General features: G+C 40.4%; 1 protein-coding gene across 3 annotated transcripts in view; it reads right to left on the reverse strand.

Moving 5' to 3' along the window:
• NF2 (NF2, moesin-ezrin-radixin like (MERLIN) tumor suppressor) overlaps positions 1–5,989 on the reverse strand; it is a 30,265-nt gene extending 24,276 nt beyond the window's left edge. Inside the window, exons 1-8 of one of the 3 annotated variants that reach the window (XM_053468562.1) lie at positions 5,811–5,989; positions 3,652–4,031; positions 1,803–1,928; positions 1,555–1,677; positions 1,393–1,476; positions 655–723; positions 423–505; positions 238–313 (exon numbers count right to left, since the gene is read on the reverse strand). In XM_053468562.1, coding sequence (XP_053324537.1) covers positions 238–313; positions 423–505; positions 655–723; positions 1,393–1,476; positions 1,555–1,677; positions 1,803–1,928; positions 3,652–3,765 — 675 coding nt within the window. In that variant the 5' untranslated portion in view covers positions 3,766–4,031; positions 5,811–5,989. Of the gene's footprint in view, positions 1–237; positions 314–422; positions 506–654; positions 724–1,392; positions 1,477–1,554; positions 1,678–1,802; positions 1,929–3,651; positions 4,032–5,392; positions 5,419–5,810 lie in introns of those variants that run through there. The other 2 variants (XM_053468560.1, XM_053468561.1) reach the window with 2 other exon arrangements.
• Positions 5,990–15,949: the final 9,960 nt, after the last annotated feature.

Below are 15,949 nucleotides of genomic sequence, written 5' to 3' on the forward strand. Positions count from 1 at the left end.
AACAGGTGTTACAAAATGTGTACTGCATTTAAATAAAGATGCGAGATTATGTATGGTCCATGCTAATATGGAGGCTCCAATGAAATACTAATGAAATTAGAAAGGGGACACAAGAAGGGAGCCCTACAGACCAAGGTGACGACCAAGGGCTGTTTGTAGTGACATTAGTTCCATGCTCCAATTTAAAGATCTGCATGACAGATATTCTAGCCAATCAGTGTGCAAATCCATTCTCACCCGAATGAGGAAGTAATTCACTCCATACATCTCAGTGTCTTGTGCAATTTTTAGGTATTCCATTTCAGCTTCATCTCTGTAAGGAACAAGAAGGCATATTTGTGAAGAGAAAAATAAATAATAATAATAATAATTAAAAAAAACAACCCACACCATTTTCACACTCATTACAACCCGTTACTCACCTGGTACGGCCTCTATGCTCGGCATACCACGCAGTAATCCTCTCTTCCCACATCTCAGGAGTCATTTGATAAAGGTTTATAACCTAACGGGCATTCGCATAAAAACAGCATGAGAATTTTTGCAATTTCAGCACATACAAAAATAAAAACAATGGAGAAAGAAGAACAAAAAGATTGGTGATTACGCCAATAAAGGTACAATTGTATGTATATGCATATGACCCAAACTCACCCTCTTTGGGAGCAGCTCCTCCTCTGCTAAAAACCCTCGCTTGTGTACCGAGGCATCATAGTCTCCATACTAAAAAAAAACGCAATGAACAGTTATTTATCGCACTTTGAGGGCAATGTATTACATCTGGAAATGAACTAACCTATTATTAAAACCACAACAACATCAATAACGGTTAGTCAGCCAGGGGCAATACATTGGACATTAGAGGTATGTTTAATACCATTGTATCCTAACCAAGAAGTTTAGTGCGCAGATTGAGCACAACAGACTATTACGGTTCCTTGATGCACTTTCATTGTATAATTAATTTTGTGTTTTATCTTAAGACAGGCTTTAATAAGGCCATGTCAAAAGCGGTCAATAACAGGAATACCCTATGCTTTCATATTGTTTGAATCTACGTTGGACAATGGGGTGCTTTTCAATGACAATGGACAATGTTCATACAAAACTATCCAAACCTCACCCCGAGTAACTTAGTGTTTAAGTTCTCAATATGTTCTCAGAAGTACTATTAATCTAGACTGTAAGCTTATTTAAGAAAGACCCCCTTCACTTTTTGTTTATCTAAAGTCCTAGTCCAAATTGTCAGGGGCAGTACTCTTAATATGAAGTGTACTCATACAGTGCTGCAGAATACGATGGGGGGTATAAAACAATAAATATTTCTCTTAATCTGTACACCGTAAAAATACATGTGTTTTGCTGCACTTTTTAACATATTGACACACGTACCTTTGCTTGTACAGCATAAGAGGCCAACAGCACAGAGGCTTCAGGTGGACAATAGATTTTCTCCTCAAGAATCTGCTTTTTAACCTGTTAAAATTAAATTAAGAGAGATGAGTTCCGATACGTAAAATATATACAGGGCGGTGGAGGGATGAACATTTGTACCTGCAAGAAGAAGAGATGTTGGGTTATCTCCTGTACAAGCTCCTCCTCCACATTTTCAGGGTAAAACTTGGCAAGAAAGTGGAAGGTAACAGGTTCTTCTTTAGGAACATCATGGTCCAAGACCTGAAATATAATAAATAATAATTATATAGGCAAGAAAAAAAAAAATAAATAAATAAAAACACAAAATATAAAAAAAAATTATATTATATATATGCAAAACCATTATAATATACTGGATTATTCACCTTCTTATCCATCTTAAGCCATGCGATAGTATCCTTTACAGTATACTGGAGTCCAAAAAACCAGGTTTCCCTTAGACCAAGAGTACGGCACACTTGATCAAATAGGTCCTTCCCTTTCCAGTTGACCTGTGTGATGGAAAATGTCCTTATTAATTAAAAAGATCAATATTTTTGATAAATGTGTAGTGACCTACCAACGTAACAGTATGACACACTGAATACATCCCACAGTGTGCTGGCCAGCGTCTCTACAGAAGAAAAGTATGAAGGTCAAACCGATACCCAACACTTATTGCTTAGAAGTCATCAGCTAACGTCTGGAACCATTTAGACGTTTATATTAGTATTTGGAGATTTGTTTTTAAAGAGGAACGATCAGCATTACAGCTTTTAGCATAACTAAGTTCATTGATCAATATTAAAACTGCCAATGTTTCCTCTTAGATTGTGAATAGACATACTACCGTATTGGCTCAATTATAAGACGACCCCCTAAAATTTGAAAAAGCCTAAATATAAGACTACACTATAGGAAAAAAGCTTTATTAGTAAATATTAATTCACATGTAAACTGTTTTCATATTTAATAAAAACTATGATTGAGAAAAATGATTTTTTTGTTTTTATTTCCTTTTATTTGCCACTCTGTCCCCCAGGTATTCTTTTTAACCCCCTATTTGCCTATTTGTGATGCCGGCACTCCGTCATAGAAGCCCCAGAGGAAGTGCCGGCAGCAGCAGAGGTTGTCTGCACGCATCGCACAGACCTCCACCGACTGTCAGAGAGGAGGATTCAGGTCCCCTGCAGCGCTGCGGGGGGATCGCGATTTTAGTCTTGTAGTCAGACCTCTATTTGAGGTCTGATTAGAAGACAACCTCAAATATAAGACGATGGTTATTTTTCAGAGCATTTGCTCTGAAAAAAACCTTGTCTTATAATCGAGCAAATACGGTACTTTCAGAGATACATAGGGTAAAAAGTTTCCACAGGGAAGCTGAGATCAGTGTATAAACACCGAACAGCTAACGTTATCTCATCATTTTCCTGTCCTGAAATTCTTTCCATTCTCTTTAAGCAGCATTATAAAGGCTGTCTGGACCAATCAACAGCTATCAGAAACGTAACAATAGGGTAGAGATAACTTAACAGGGAAAAACAACCGTGCAGATCGTGAGAACAGGACGTTAAAACAACTGATCCTGTGATAAACAAATGAGGTGGGCTATCGTAATCTGTTTGCACAAATTTTTATTTTGTACAGAACCATAGTAGACCCAATGTAAAATTAAGTTCTCTGGAAGTCGGAGATCAACTGAAACTGCTTAAGTTGCAGAAAACCGTGTTAGGCTTAAAAATCAGGAATGAATGTCTGCTCATGTTCACAGAGAAGTTGAAGGACTTGATTCGAAGGAAGCCTGGCGGTAGATAGGAGGACTGGCCTTCCAGCGGAAGCGATGGAGTTTAGCATTAGGCCATGAGAATGAACGCATTGGTTGGATAGGCAAAGGTTTCCCGAACAAGACCAACAACCAAAAAAAAGGAGAGGCCTCACAGTCGGTAGGAAAAAAGTAGGTTAGATTGGCCAAATAACTCTAGTCTACTCTCAAATTGTATGTTTTTGCCTCTGGGGTAACAGCTGAATTGATTTATCTGTTTAACTAGATCCCTTATTTTAAGTCACCACCAACTTGAAAGAAATCCACAAGTTATTACTAGTAATAGTAATATCATTGTTTATGATTCCTCCTCATCCTGATGTGATGAGACTACACGCTCTGGCTAGCAAGAATCCAAAAGCCGTAAACGTATCATGTGCTCTTTCACATCGCGGACCCAAATGTTAGTGTACCTCACAGTTAAACTCCATCTCAGCATCCATGGTAATTATTCTGACATTGAAAGTCTTAGGCTGCTTTCGTTTCAGTGAGCTGAAACTCATTTTCGATGCAATTGCCCGTGCCATTTTTTTTGTTTTTAAAATACGTCCATCAATCGCTCATTACACCAAGAGTAAAGACAGCTTGAAAGCAAAAATCCACGAGCTCAAGAATTCTCCGCGTGCAATGTGTCTTTTTGGATTTCTTCTCATACAAGAAAGTTATCCTCATCCATGTTGAGATTATATGCACAGCACAGATGTCGTCACTGTTGGTCCACCATTTGCTCCATAGCATTTGCTGGGATGTCGTTATTACATATATATTCCAGGGTCTTCATCTCTATAAGAATCTACAAATGGAAAGCAAAACCGTGACTTTAGTTAACGTGAGTAAACAGGAAAGTGTGGATAGGCAGTGTATAAACCCTGCATGTGAATCATGGGGGATAAAGCCTTCAACAGCAATTTTTTTAATCATTGATAACATTGTTAATTCACCAATACCTAGCGTGAAAGCTTGCCTGAGTAGGACCCACTTAACCTTTTGTTATGTGGTCTACTACTTTTTATTTAGTGCTTGCCCACTGTACAGCTCTATGGGATATAATGATGACATCTAAATCAATGAACGACATATTCCTCCCATATTGTTTAGTTCACCTTTCATAGTCCCTCTCCTGCAATACTAGCATGGCTGGTCCCTGCTTGTACAGCACTGTGGAATATGATGGTGCTATATAGAACAAAACGACTTATATACCACAGGATTGAACAGGAACAGCGTATACTGCATCCCAAGGTGTGTGACTGGTAACATAATATCCCTTTTTAAAGAGTTATATATTGCATTAATGTCCAGCTGGCACCCCTCCCATCTGTAAGAAAACACCATGGGTTCTGCTGCATTACATCATTTAATACGGTTCTCCCCCTCCGACTATACTTGCGCACAGAATGCAGCCATCTGAAGTAAGAACGTTGGCCGAACGCCAGTATATTAATACACAAATAAAGTTGATTTACGCTGTAACAATCGCAAACAGTATAGCGAAGGTAAGTCGTTCTGAAAGAGTTCAAGATCTTTCTGCATCTGGCCTGCAGATGTAAAAAAAAGTTTGAGATACACCAGCAGAGACAATAAAACTCCATTACGAAACATTTACCCCCTGGTCGCTCCCAAGTAGTTTATTATGCCTTCTTTTCTGATCATGATAGCACATAATATACAGACTCAATGCAAGAATTAACCATTTAAGGCAAAGCCTTCAGGTCCACTATACTAAGTGCCCTCCTTCCATTTAATAGGAATATGAGGCCCTATGGTTGTGATATAGGGTACACATTCTTCTACACAAGCTCCATAATGAATGCAAGACACTGGCAGATTAATAGCCCTACTGACTACCCTGGGGGCCTCTAGGTCACAGCGAACAGACTACCCTAAATAAAAAAATCCCAGCGGAAAACGCATCATAAACAGATTTGCTCACAGATTTCAGGTTAGCAGAGAGAATACAATGCACTGGAACACAAAGCAGCACAATGACTTGGAAGGTGCATGCGATGGGCCAAAACACCAATTTAGCTGCTTGTACGACATCATCAGCACCATAAACTTGCCTCATATGCTAACCGATGACTAGTCTTCATGGCTCCTGTAACATATACTTACTTCTAATCTGGAGGGGAGCTGTCTCTTCCTCCCACTTACCCACAATGAGGGGAGCTGTCCCTTCCTCCCACTTACCCACAATGAGGGGAGCTGTCTCTTCCTCCCACAATGAGGGGAGCTGTCTCTTTCTCCCACAATGAGGGGAGCTGTCCCTTCCTCCCACAATGAGGGGAGCTGTCCCTTCCTCCCACTTACCCACAATGAGGGGAGCTGTCTCCTTCTCCCACAATGAGGGGAGCTGTCTCTTTCTCCCACAATGAGGGGAGCTGTCCCTTCCTCCCACAATGAGGGGAGCTGTCCCTTCCTCCCACAATGAGGGGAGCTGTCCCTTCCTCTTTCTCCCACTTACCCACTATGAAGGGAAATGTCCCTTTTCGCATATGCACAAGGACGGGCTCGACTCCATCACGACTGTAGGGGTAACTGTCGCACAGCCCGCTCCTTAGCGTTCACTCACCTTACGGCTCGTAGTATGTATCATTCCGCAGCGGCCATACGCATTTCCTACCCTACTCCCTCAAGTACATGCAATCGCTTTCAAGCAAATCTTCTAGACTAGGCGATTAAATTTTAGGCCCACATACACAAACAACTAGCCCCGTCTCCTACTGGCTGAGCGGCGATCAATCACATAGGCCCCGCCCACAAGACCAACGCGTAAGCATTCTTTGTTCTGATTAGCTATTTAGGCGAACGTGATTGACAACGTTTCAGGAATGCCCTCCTTCTGGAACAATGCCGGACACAAACCAAACGTAGGCGGAGCTTTAAACTTAAAGGGGCAGTCATGCTTTTTCTGACAGTGTAAAGGTATTTTTTTTATTAAAGGTGCCGTTCCACTTGGACGGTAAAAATATTTACTATGTTGAGGAAATAAACCCTAGAAAGCTTTCTTTTTGATCACATAAAACAAAATAGATTAAGAAACAAAATTACACATTATTAAAGAATACTTTCTTGGAAGGGTTCAAGCTTGCACTTTTCTTCAGGTATATTACCAGTACCCCATACCCAAGTTGTTGATAGTCTTAGAAGGCAGCACGTGTCCCGTCAAATCCCCAGGTAATCTGTTCCAAACTATTCTGAGCCGGTATGAGGAGACAGGAACTAGTGGTCGCAGGGGTCGCCCCAGGCCCCCTAGAGGCGCGGGCCCTGGCGCAGTTGCAACCGCTGTGCCCGGGACATACTAAAACGAATGACAAAATGGAATGCCCATAGACTATAATGGGGAGGAATGCCCATAGACTATAATGGGGAGGAATGCCCATAGACTATAATGGGGAGGAATGCCCATAGACTATAATAGAGGGGAAAAGAATAATTGATTTTTAAATAAAAGTTTAAGACGTAAAAACTCAGATTATGTGGGATTATAGCTGTTTTCTATGGAATGACAGGTGAATGACAGTTTTGAGCGAATGCCCATAGGATAGAATGGGAGAAAATCAAACCTGTTTTTCAGACAAAACCCTCTGAAATATCATATAGAACTTTGGCACATATACTTACCTAGTACACACAGAGGATCTAATACTCATACTTTGTGGGATTATAGCTGTTTTCTATGGAATGACAGGTGAATGACAGTTTTGAGTGAATGCCCATAGGATATAATGGGAGAAAAATTAAACTTGTTTTTAGAGAAGACCCTCTGACATATCATATAGATCTTTGTCATGTATACTGCCCTAGTAGAGTTACCGGTTCTAAACCTCATATTATGTGGGATTATAGCTGTTTTCTATGGAATGACAGGTGAATGACAGTTTTGAGTGAATGCCCATAGGATATAATGGGAGAAAAATTAAACTTGTTTTTTAGAGAAAACTCTCTGAAATATCATATAGAACGTTGGCACATATACTTACCTAGTACACACACGGGATCTAGAACTCATACTATGTGGGATTATAGCTGTTGTCTATGGAATGACAGGTGAATGACAGTTTTGAGTGAATGCCCATAGGATATAATGGGAGACAAATTAAACTTGTTTTTTTAGAGCAAACCATCTGACATATCCTATAGATCTTTGGCACACATGCTCCCCTAGTACACACACAGGATCCCAAACTCAGATTTTGAGGGATTATAGCTGTGTTCTATGGAATGACAGGTGAATGACAGTATTCAGTGAATGCCCGTAGGATAGAATGGGAGAAAAATGTAACTTGTTTTGCAGAGAAAACCATCAGACCTATGATGTAGATCTTTGGAACACATACTCCCCTGTTACAGACACATGATCTAAGTGTCAGATTAGGTGGAATTATGGCTGTGAATTATGACAGTTGAATGACAGTGTTGAGGGAATGCCCATAGGATATAATGGGAGAAAAAACAAACCTGTTTTTCAGAGAAATAGATAGATTTTTGTCATGTATACACCCCTAGTACAGTTATAGGTTCTAAAACTCAGGTTATGTGAGATTATAGCGGTTTTCTAGGGAATGACAGGTGAATGACAGAATTGACTGAATGCCCATAGGATATAATGGGAGAAAAATCAAACAGTTTTTTCTGCAATAAAACCATCTGACATATCATATAGATCTTTGTCATTTTGAACACTGGTGACACTTGTATTATGTTGGCAGTTTTAAGGTGCTTTGTAAAAGGCATGCTGCATGATACCATTGGCAACAGAGGCAGCATAAAACCATGCAATCAGAGGGAGAAAATGTTCCTGGGCATGCATCCTCTGCACATGTGGACCATCTGCTACTCTCGTTTTGGAGAAGAGATGACAGATATGTAACCAATGGTCTTTCAAAGACAGCGACATTCATGTTCATTTTCAGACGTGCTTTGTGCTTCTTACTATATGAACCACTGCTCCATTTTTTCCTGTTCTTCGTTTTCCATTTGCACTCTTTGTGTTGTGCTATGTTAACAGTAGGGCTGAAACAACTAATCGATAAAATCGATAATAATCGATAATGAAAATCGTCAGAGTGGAGTATGGGAGGGGAGGACTCAGAGTGGTGTATAGGAGGGGAGGAGCCAGAGTGCTGTATGGGAGGGGGAGGAGCCAGAGTGGTGTATGGGATGGGGGAGGGGCCAGAGTGGTGTATGGGAGGGGGAGGGGCCAGCGTGGTGTATGGGAGGGGGAGGAGGCAGAGTTGAGTACGGGAAGGGGGAGGAGGCAAAGTGGAGTATGGGAGGGGGAAGAGGCAGAGTGGAGTATGGGAGGGGGAGGAGGCAGAGTGGAGTATGGGAGGGGGAGGAGGCAGAGTGGTGTATGGGAGAGGGGAGGAGGCAGAGTGGTGTATGGGTGAGTTATAGTGGTGTATGGGGGTATAATGAATTTCAGGGTAGCAGAGTGGTGAATGGGGGTGTAATGAATTTCAGGGAGGCAGAATGGCATATCTGGGGGAGTTAGAGTGGTGTATAGGGGGAGGTAGAGTGGTGTATGGGGGGTATAATGAATTTCAGAGTGGCATATCTGGGGGAGGCAGAGTGGTGAATCAGGGAGTATAATGAATTTCAGGGTGGTGCAGGACATTTATGGGGAGCGGAGTGGCATATCAGGGTGCACAGTGGCATAAAGGGAGGTATAAGCATTTGTTCTGGAAAAAAACTTGTTTTATAATCTGGTAAATACGATATATGTGATATTGACACACCTGGAAATTTCTAAGCTTGTCACCCAAACATTTTTGGCCCTCTCATACATTCTCACACATTCTTATTCAATCGAGATCCCCATAATTAATTCCTGTATATCTTAGACCACGGTTCGCATAACATAAAATACATAAGCCATTTCCCATAGTGTAACACAGTGGATACATCCCAACCACATGTATCGATAAAATGGGCCTCTCACCCTTAGACAAGTGATCCAAGTGCACTGTGCACTGTGCACTGCTTTAAACCCCAAATACTCCGGTCTGGGAATCCTGAACAATAATAAAAGAACGAAATTACAACATGTCCTGGGGGCGGTTGCAAGGAATTGAGATTGTATTATTGAATTATTGTATATGTGCAAAGTTTGCGTGCAGATCACGGATACAGGCTTATTTTATTCCCACAGTATACATACATTTTGATTGCTGTAAGTTTTCAATACCAAATGATTGTAATCACTTATGTCTACAATAACAGATTTAAACACCAGGGAAATAAAAAGAAAAGCGGCCACCTATCTATGGCAACAGCCTATCAATGTCTGCGTTTGTGTCCCATGGCAATTAAGAGTTTGTGGCAAAAATTATAAATGACACAAATGTTGTAATGATATTTCTAATACTACATTTAGTTACAAAATTGTTAACTTAATAAATAAAACCTTTGAACAGTATAGTATATATACTGTGTGTGTATATATATATATATATATATATATATATATATATATATATATTGTATATTTTTTTCTTAGCTCTCTGCCAACATAAACCTTCTGGTCCAGGGCAGGAGAACGTTGAGTCCAATCCAGCTTCAGTCCCCTCTAGGTGGAGATCTAATCTCTGTTAATTAGCCGCTGGCATTTTTACAATGGAATTTATACTGGAAAAAATGTAAGAGGGGGGAAAAAAAGGAGCGTTAAGAATGATTCAAGGAGCTAACTCTATGCCATAAACCACCCAAGATAAAAGAGGCCAGAAACAAAATCAGAGTCCTGTGGGCTATAGAGGCAGAATCATCTCTTTCCCAGGTAAATACACTCTGTGATTTACGTTCATTACATACAAGATTTACTAATCACATATGTTGTTCAGGACCTGCCATTTTAGTCGTATACATGGGAAAAAAAAGTATAGGGGTCATAGCTTTCTTATTAGAGTAACGTTTTTATTACTTAGGATATTCTCTAATCCACCACCCATTCCCATGGTATGGGTATTGCTTTGAGGTTGATATTCTAGAACGCTCGTCTTATCTTATTTTTATTTTTTTTAACAAACACACATTTTCCTCTATTAGCAATACAAATAAAAATGCTATTTTTTATATATTTTAAGGAAATATTGTTTAATAAAATAATGTCACTTATTTTGTTTGGTTACGGCAAAAAAATAGTGTAAAGGTGACTAAACTATCCTTCTTACATCCTTGCTAAACTATCCTCCCTAAACTATCCTTGCTTTTTGATGCTATTGTAGCGCAATATTTTGTCTTATAAAAAATCTTGTCACAAAACTCCCCTTTCTCACAATCTATCCCCTCTCCCCCTTTATCACTATCTATCACATCTGCCCCTTCTCACTGCCTTCCCCCCTCTGCCCCTTCTCACTGCCTTCCCCCCTCTGCTCCATCTTACTGCCTTCGCCCCCGCCCCTCTCCCTACTTCTCATTATCCTTACTTACCTTGTTGAGTCCTGCGGTGAGAGCGGGAGGCGTCCGTCTTCCCGCTCTGCCGCGGTGCGCGCTTCACAGCTGAGCGCCGGAATATGACATCATATTTCGGTGCTCAGCATGAAACGCCGGCACCGCCACGGAGAGTGAGGGGCGCCGAGCGGTTGCTGAAAACTTCACGAGCGACTGCTCTGCGCCCCTGCCTGGGACTTAAATTAAACCATTGGTTTTTTTTGTTGTTTTAACTTTATTTAACATCCTCCATGTAAAATAAAGTAAAAAAACAAAACTTTATTTAACATGGAGGATGTTAAATAAAGTTAAAACAAAACAAAAAAAACCCTGATGTTTTAATTTAAGTCCCGGGCAGGCGCCCCTGTTGCAATGGCGCCCTGTGCGACCGCACAGGTCGCACACCCCTTAGGCCAGCCCTGTTGGGAGGGACACATAACCTACCTCCTCATCCTTGTACTGAGCGTAATCTTGGAGTACCAGGACATGACTTCACATAATAACGTCTCCAGAGGTCACACAGGTTGGCCAAAGGGGTATTAGGGAGGTCTGTGCCTGCTGTGATGCCAAATACACAGGAAAGCCTAGATCTAGATTTTACTTTGCAGTCTTATTTAGTGAGTGCTGATGTTGGTGTGATAAGGCTGTCAAGCGAGCATCGAGATTGTTCTTAATGTGTTTTTAACCAGCTCAACAGTTGAAAGGGTGATAGTAGGATATTACGTCAAAGTTGATACTTTATTGGACCAAGATACAAAACGATGTAAAGTTACAAAGGTTTTCAGAAAGTCAAGGGTCTCTCCTTCAGATGGAACATTTTCTGTGAATATCACTTGTCTAAATGGTTCTTTGTCCTTCACACAGGCGTTGGGGTGGCTGTGACTCCTCTTACAAAGAGTACGCAGAAGAAACAGGAGTCTCAAGTGTCAACATGAATCGGAACACACATGGCAAAATCTCCACAACTGACTTCAAAGGCCCGGTGCATGTAACTTATGTTACAGAGAAGGAGAAACCACGCTCAGAGATTCCCATCAGTAAGGTGAAGCTATCCAGAGATGCTCTTCTCTATATTTCTCTGATAACCTGTATGAACCTTCCCGATGACATTGATTCAGAAGAAACTCTTTAAAGATGACAATGCATCAACATGATTCTAAGAATCATTCCTAGAGTCCTGACTTGGTATGGCCACTTTCACGTTCCCATGAAACCATCAAACTGTTTAAACATAATGAATTATATCATTAATTAGAGAGAGAAAAAACAATTGAAAAAAGTGAAATAAGTGCATTGATATTCAATAAATGAATAAGAAAGAGTTGAAGTAAGAGTTCACACTAGAAAACTTGTTCAAGGCTCCACAATATAATAATATCTCCATTTGTCGGGCTTTTGTATTGGACCCACTTGCCAGATAAAATTGAAGATCTGTAACCAATGTGATGAAAACCAGGAATACATCGCTCATAACGGGATTCAGATTGAATTAATGAATTTTTATTTATGTATATTTTGAAGAAGCCAGGTGTTGTATCTTTAAAACAATATCAACATGTTGTCAGTTCCATTGTACAGTTGTGTCTATGTTAAGTATCCATCGTGTATTTAAAATATTTGAAATAAAATTAAAAGTGTAGCAAAGTCTTGGTATTGTTCTTACTGAGCTCCACAAGCAAAATGGACACTTAACTGCATACGTTGTATGATTTCTATTGAAAGGTGTATGTTTGGACATCAGAGGTCTCTCCTACAGAAGAAATGGTGACGAAAAGACCTCTGAGGTCTAGAAAGCTTATGTGCTTATAGCATGGACCAGGTTAAAAAAGTATAAAGATCAGTGGGTGCAGGGTTATGTAGCAAGAAGGAAAAATAGGAAACTAGAAATGTATGTACCTTTGGTATCCAGGTAGATAATTCCGATACCAGCCTGGAGTTAATTTTTTATTTTTTTTTTATATATATGACACCCCAGCCTAAAAAGCTTCCATCCACCAATTGGTGTACCCAAAACAAAAGTGCTCTGTGAAGACATGTAGAGTATGTTCTCTCCTCCATACACAATGAAAGTTTGGTGCTGGTACATGTCAGAGGTAAGGGTGATGCACAGTTCCCAAAACCACAGTGCATTATCAATAACAATAAAACGTGGTGGGGTATACCTTTCTGATCAAAGTCAACAGCCCTACCTAGTGTTAGGCAAAACCACAACATGGTATACAAAAGTTGTGATCTACCTGACCCAAGTTTCCGTGTTTAATACATAGGTACTTTAAGATAAATTTGGAACTGGAAAGAATTACACTTTTCTACAGTTCCAGCTAAAGATTTTGAGAAACATCCTCTGATCCAAAGACAGAATGGCATTTTCTTTGTACAATCCCCCCACCAAACGCACAAAAAGTCTGCTATAAAAAAGGTATTAGGACAGACTCCTTAGGTACCACTGCCCTTCCTGTCCCTCTCTACCAGGTCTCTGTATCATACAAAAATAGGGAATTGGAAATGTTTTCAATAATATATATATATATATATCGTTCTGCTTTTGCTTTAACAGTAGGATTGCAATGACATCCTGGAGTGTTTTGATTCTGTTTTAGTTATGTTTATTTTTTATTAATACTGCTGTATTTTTGTAATACTGTATTTTCTGACACGATCACAGTATGTTGATCTCCTCTCCGTATCTGGTCTTGTTCACTGTTCATTCTAGAGTCTTTCGGACCCTGGTATGCTTACCGATTTGTTTTAGCGGACCGTTGTTTTACTGTGCAAACGCGGGAGGTGTCTCTCATTCCTCTAATGTACACACTATAACTTGTCTTTACGCATACCTTGAATAAATGGAGATTTGAATTGAGATAAAAAAAACAAAAAACCGTAGGATTGCTGCAACTTAATAAAACAAGATGAAAATGTAGGGTATTTTGATGGCACGTGACCTACATAAAAACTCTACGCAGCTATCAAAAAGTTTGTTCCAGGCAAGTTAAAAAAAAAATAATGTAAAAAAACCTATGCATGTAGGGTATTTCCATAATCTAAAAAACACATACTGGATTTCTCTGCCATAACTCATAACCTGTGCCAAAAAAAATCTAAAAAACACAGAAGCGTTGGTGAAAAAAAATTCAACAAAGTATTTCTATAGCTAATTTCGGCAGTGATTGGTGGCCAAATGTCTGCTTGGACTGTGTCCTGAAACCACTAGTGACATATCCTAGATTGGGTGGTGTTCATGGCTTCTTTGTTTAAAATTTCCAGTTACAAACCCAACATACTAAATGTAAAAAAAAAACAGTTCCAAAACAGCAATATACACCTTATAAGCCCAATTAAAATGCTCGAAATGCATATACAATCTGGACACCTTAATTGTTGTTGGGGGTATGTTCTGTCAATTTAACTGATTTAGTGAGGGTTTAGATATATATGAAAAATATGGGGTTTTAGTATTTTGTATAACATTACTCATTCTAAATGTTTAACTATGATGTGTGTGAAGATGTAAGTGACGTCTAAACATGAGACGCACGGATGCAAATTTGTAACCTTTTAAATTCATACATTGTCCTTTTTGTACACCTGTGCATTGGTGTTTTTTAATAAAGCATGAAATACCTGGCAAAGGGCCCTGAGGAAGCCAGCCCTGCAGCTCTTTAGCATACACACTGGTTGGGCCCGAACCATTGGTCTGGATAAACTCATTCATTTTTGTTATTACATATGGTTACAGCTACTTTTAGTCAATAGTATAAAAAACACAACAGAAACTGATGGTCATTTAATTTGTTTATTATTTATTACAAAATTAATAGTCCAATTAATTAGGCCTGAAAGCAATGATCATGGTGACAGCTACCTCAAGACTCACGAAGAGTCACCTTTCAGCACGCAGGAGAGGAAAAACCACCCTAAGGGTGGAAACCTCTGGGGAACCATGGCTTGAAAGATTGTCCTTCCCTCTGGACACTAAGAGGTTAACTGTGTATTTATACCTGTAGAAAAGAAAAGGCAAAACGTAATTGACAACACGGAAGCACAAAGCTTCTGTGGATGATTATGCCTCCACCGCAAGCTCTTTCCCTTTAATAGACTGCCTTAACATCATCAGTTCAATATAAACGGACATCGCATTAAAAATAGACATCGCATTAAAAATAGACATCGCATTACACATGGAGATAGCATTAAACATGGATGTAGACCTACTCACAGACATAGCATTAAACATGGACATAGCATTAAACATGGACATAGCATTAAACATGGACAGAGCATTAAACATGGAGATAATGATACACATGGACATAGCATTACACATAGAGTTAACATTAAACATGGACATTGCATTACACAATGACATAGCATTAAACATGGATATAGCATTAAACATGGACATAGCATTTGTCACGGAGCTGGCTAGTCCGACCGACTACCTCCGCTGTCTTGTGCTCCCTTAGCCTGGGACAACACACTTTCCCCGGTTCACTAGCCGAGACTCAGTGTAGGGTAAAACCAAACGAAGACTGATTTATTTTGGACACACAGGGCTGGATATATCCATCAAAACACACATTTACATAAAATAAGATATTGAGACACAAACGGCCCCCCTTAATCTGCCTCCCAGAGACAACAGGGGCAGTAACTAGATTAACAATACAATGGGGGGGGCTGATTTATACAACATTAAACTGAAACAATGGCAGTCACTCCCTGGTTGCAGATCCTGGCTGTATGCTGGAGATAATCCCCTCAGCCAGTGATGAGATGGTACTGCTGGGGGTAGCCACAAAAGTCTTTACAAACCCAGGGCCCATAGTCAATAGGGAGGAGGCTAGCAGTTAGGCCTCTCCAGTGGTCCCAGTGATTGAGGGTTCCGTCACAATTCTCCCCCCTCCAAATTGGACTGACACAGGAGGAAACCCCAAACGGGTTGACGCTGGGGAGATGGACCGGCTGTTCCACCTCCCTGCTTCTGCTGCTGAGGCGGGTCGGCCGCTGTATCTCCCTGAATTCCTGCAGCTTTGGTATGTGCTGGGCAGAGGCCAGCGATGCTCTGCCCTGTTGCCAGCGCTTCAGCTGGGGTTAGGGCATCTTCTGAATCCGCCACTCCGCTGTACTTCCGAAGTCCGGATCCTCCTGAAGACTATCCCATAATAATCCTGGGCCACCAAAGTCATAGCCCTCTGGAGAAGATTCTTTCACAGTTCCCCAATATGCTTGCTCTGTATACCACTGCAGAGCCCTATAGTAATTTTCCAGCTCTACCTCCTG

This window comes from Spea bombifrons, chromosome 1 (assembly GCF_027358695.1).
Source record: "Spea bombifrons isolate aSpeBom1 chromosome 1, aSpeBom1.2.pri, whole genome shotgun sequence".
Lineage (NCBI taxonomy): Eukaryota > Metazoa > Chordata > Amphibia > Anura > Pelobatidae > Spea > Spea bombifrons.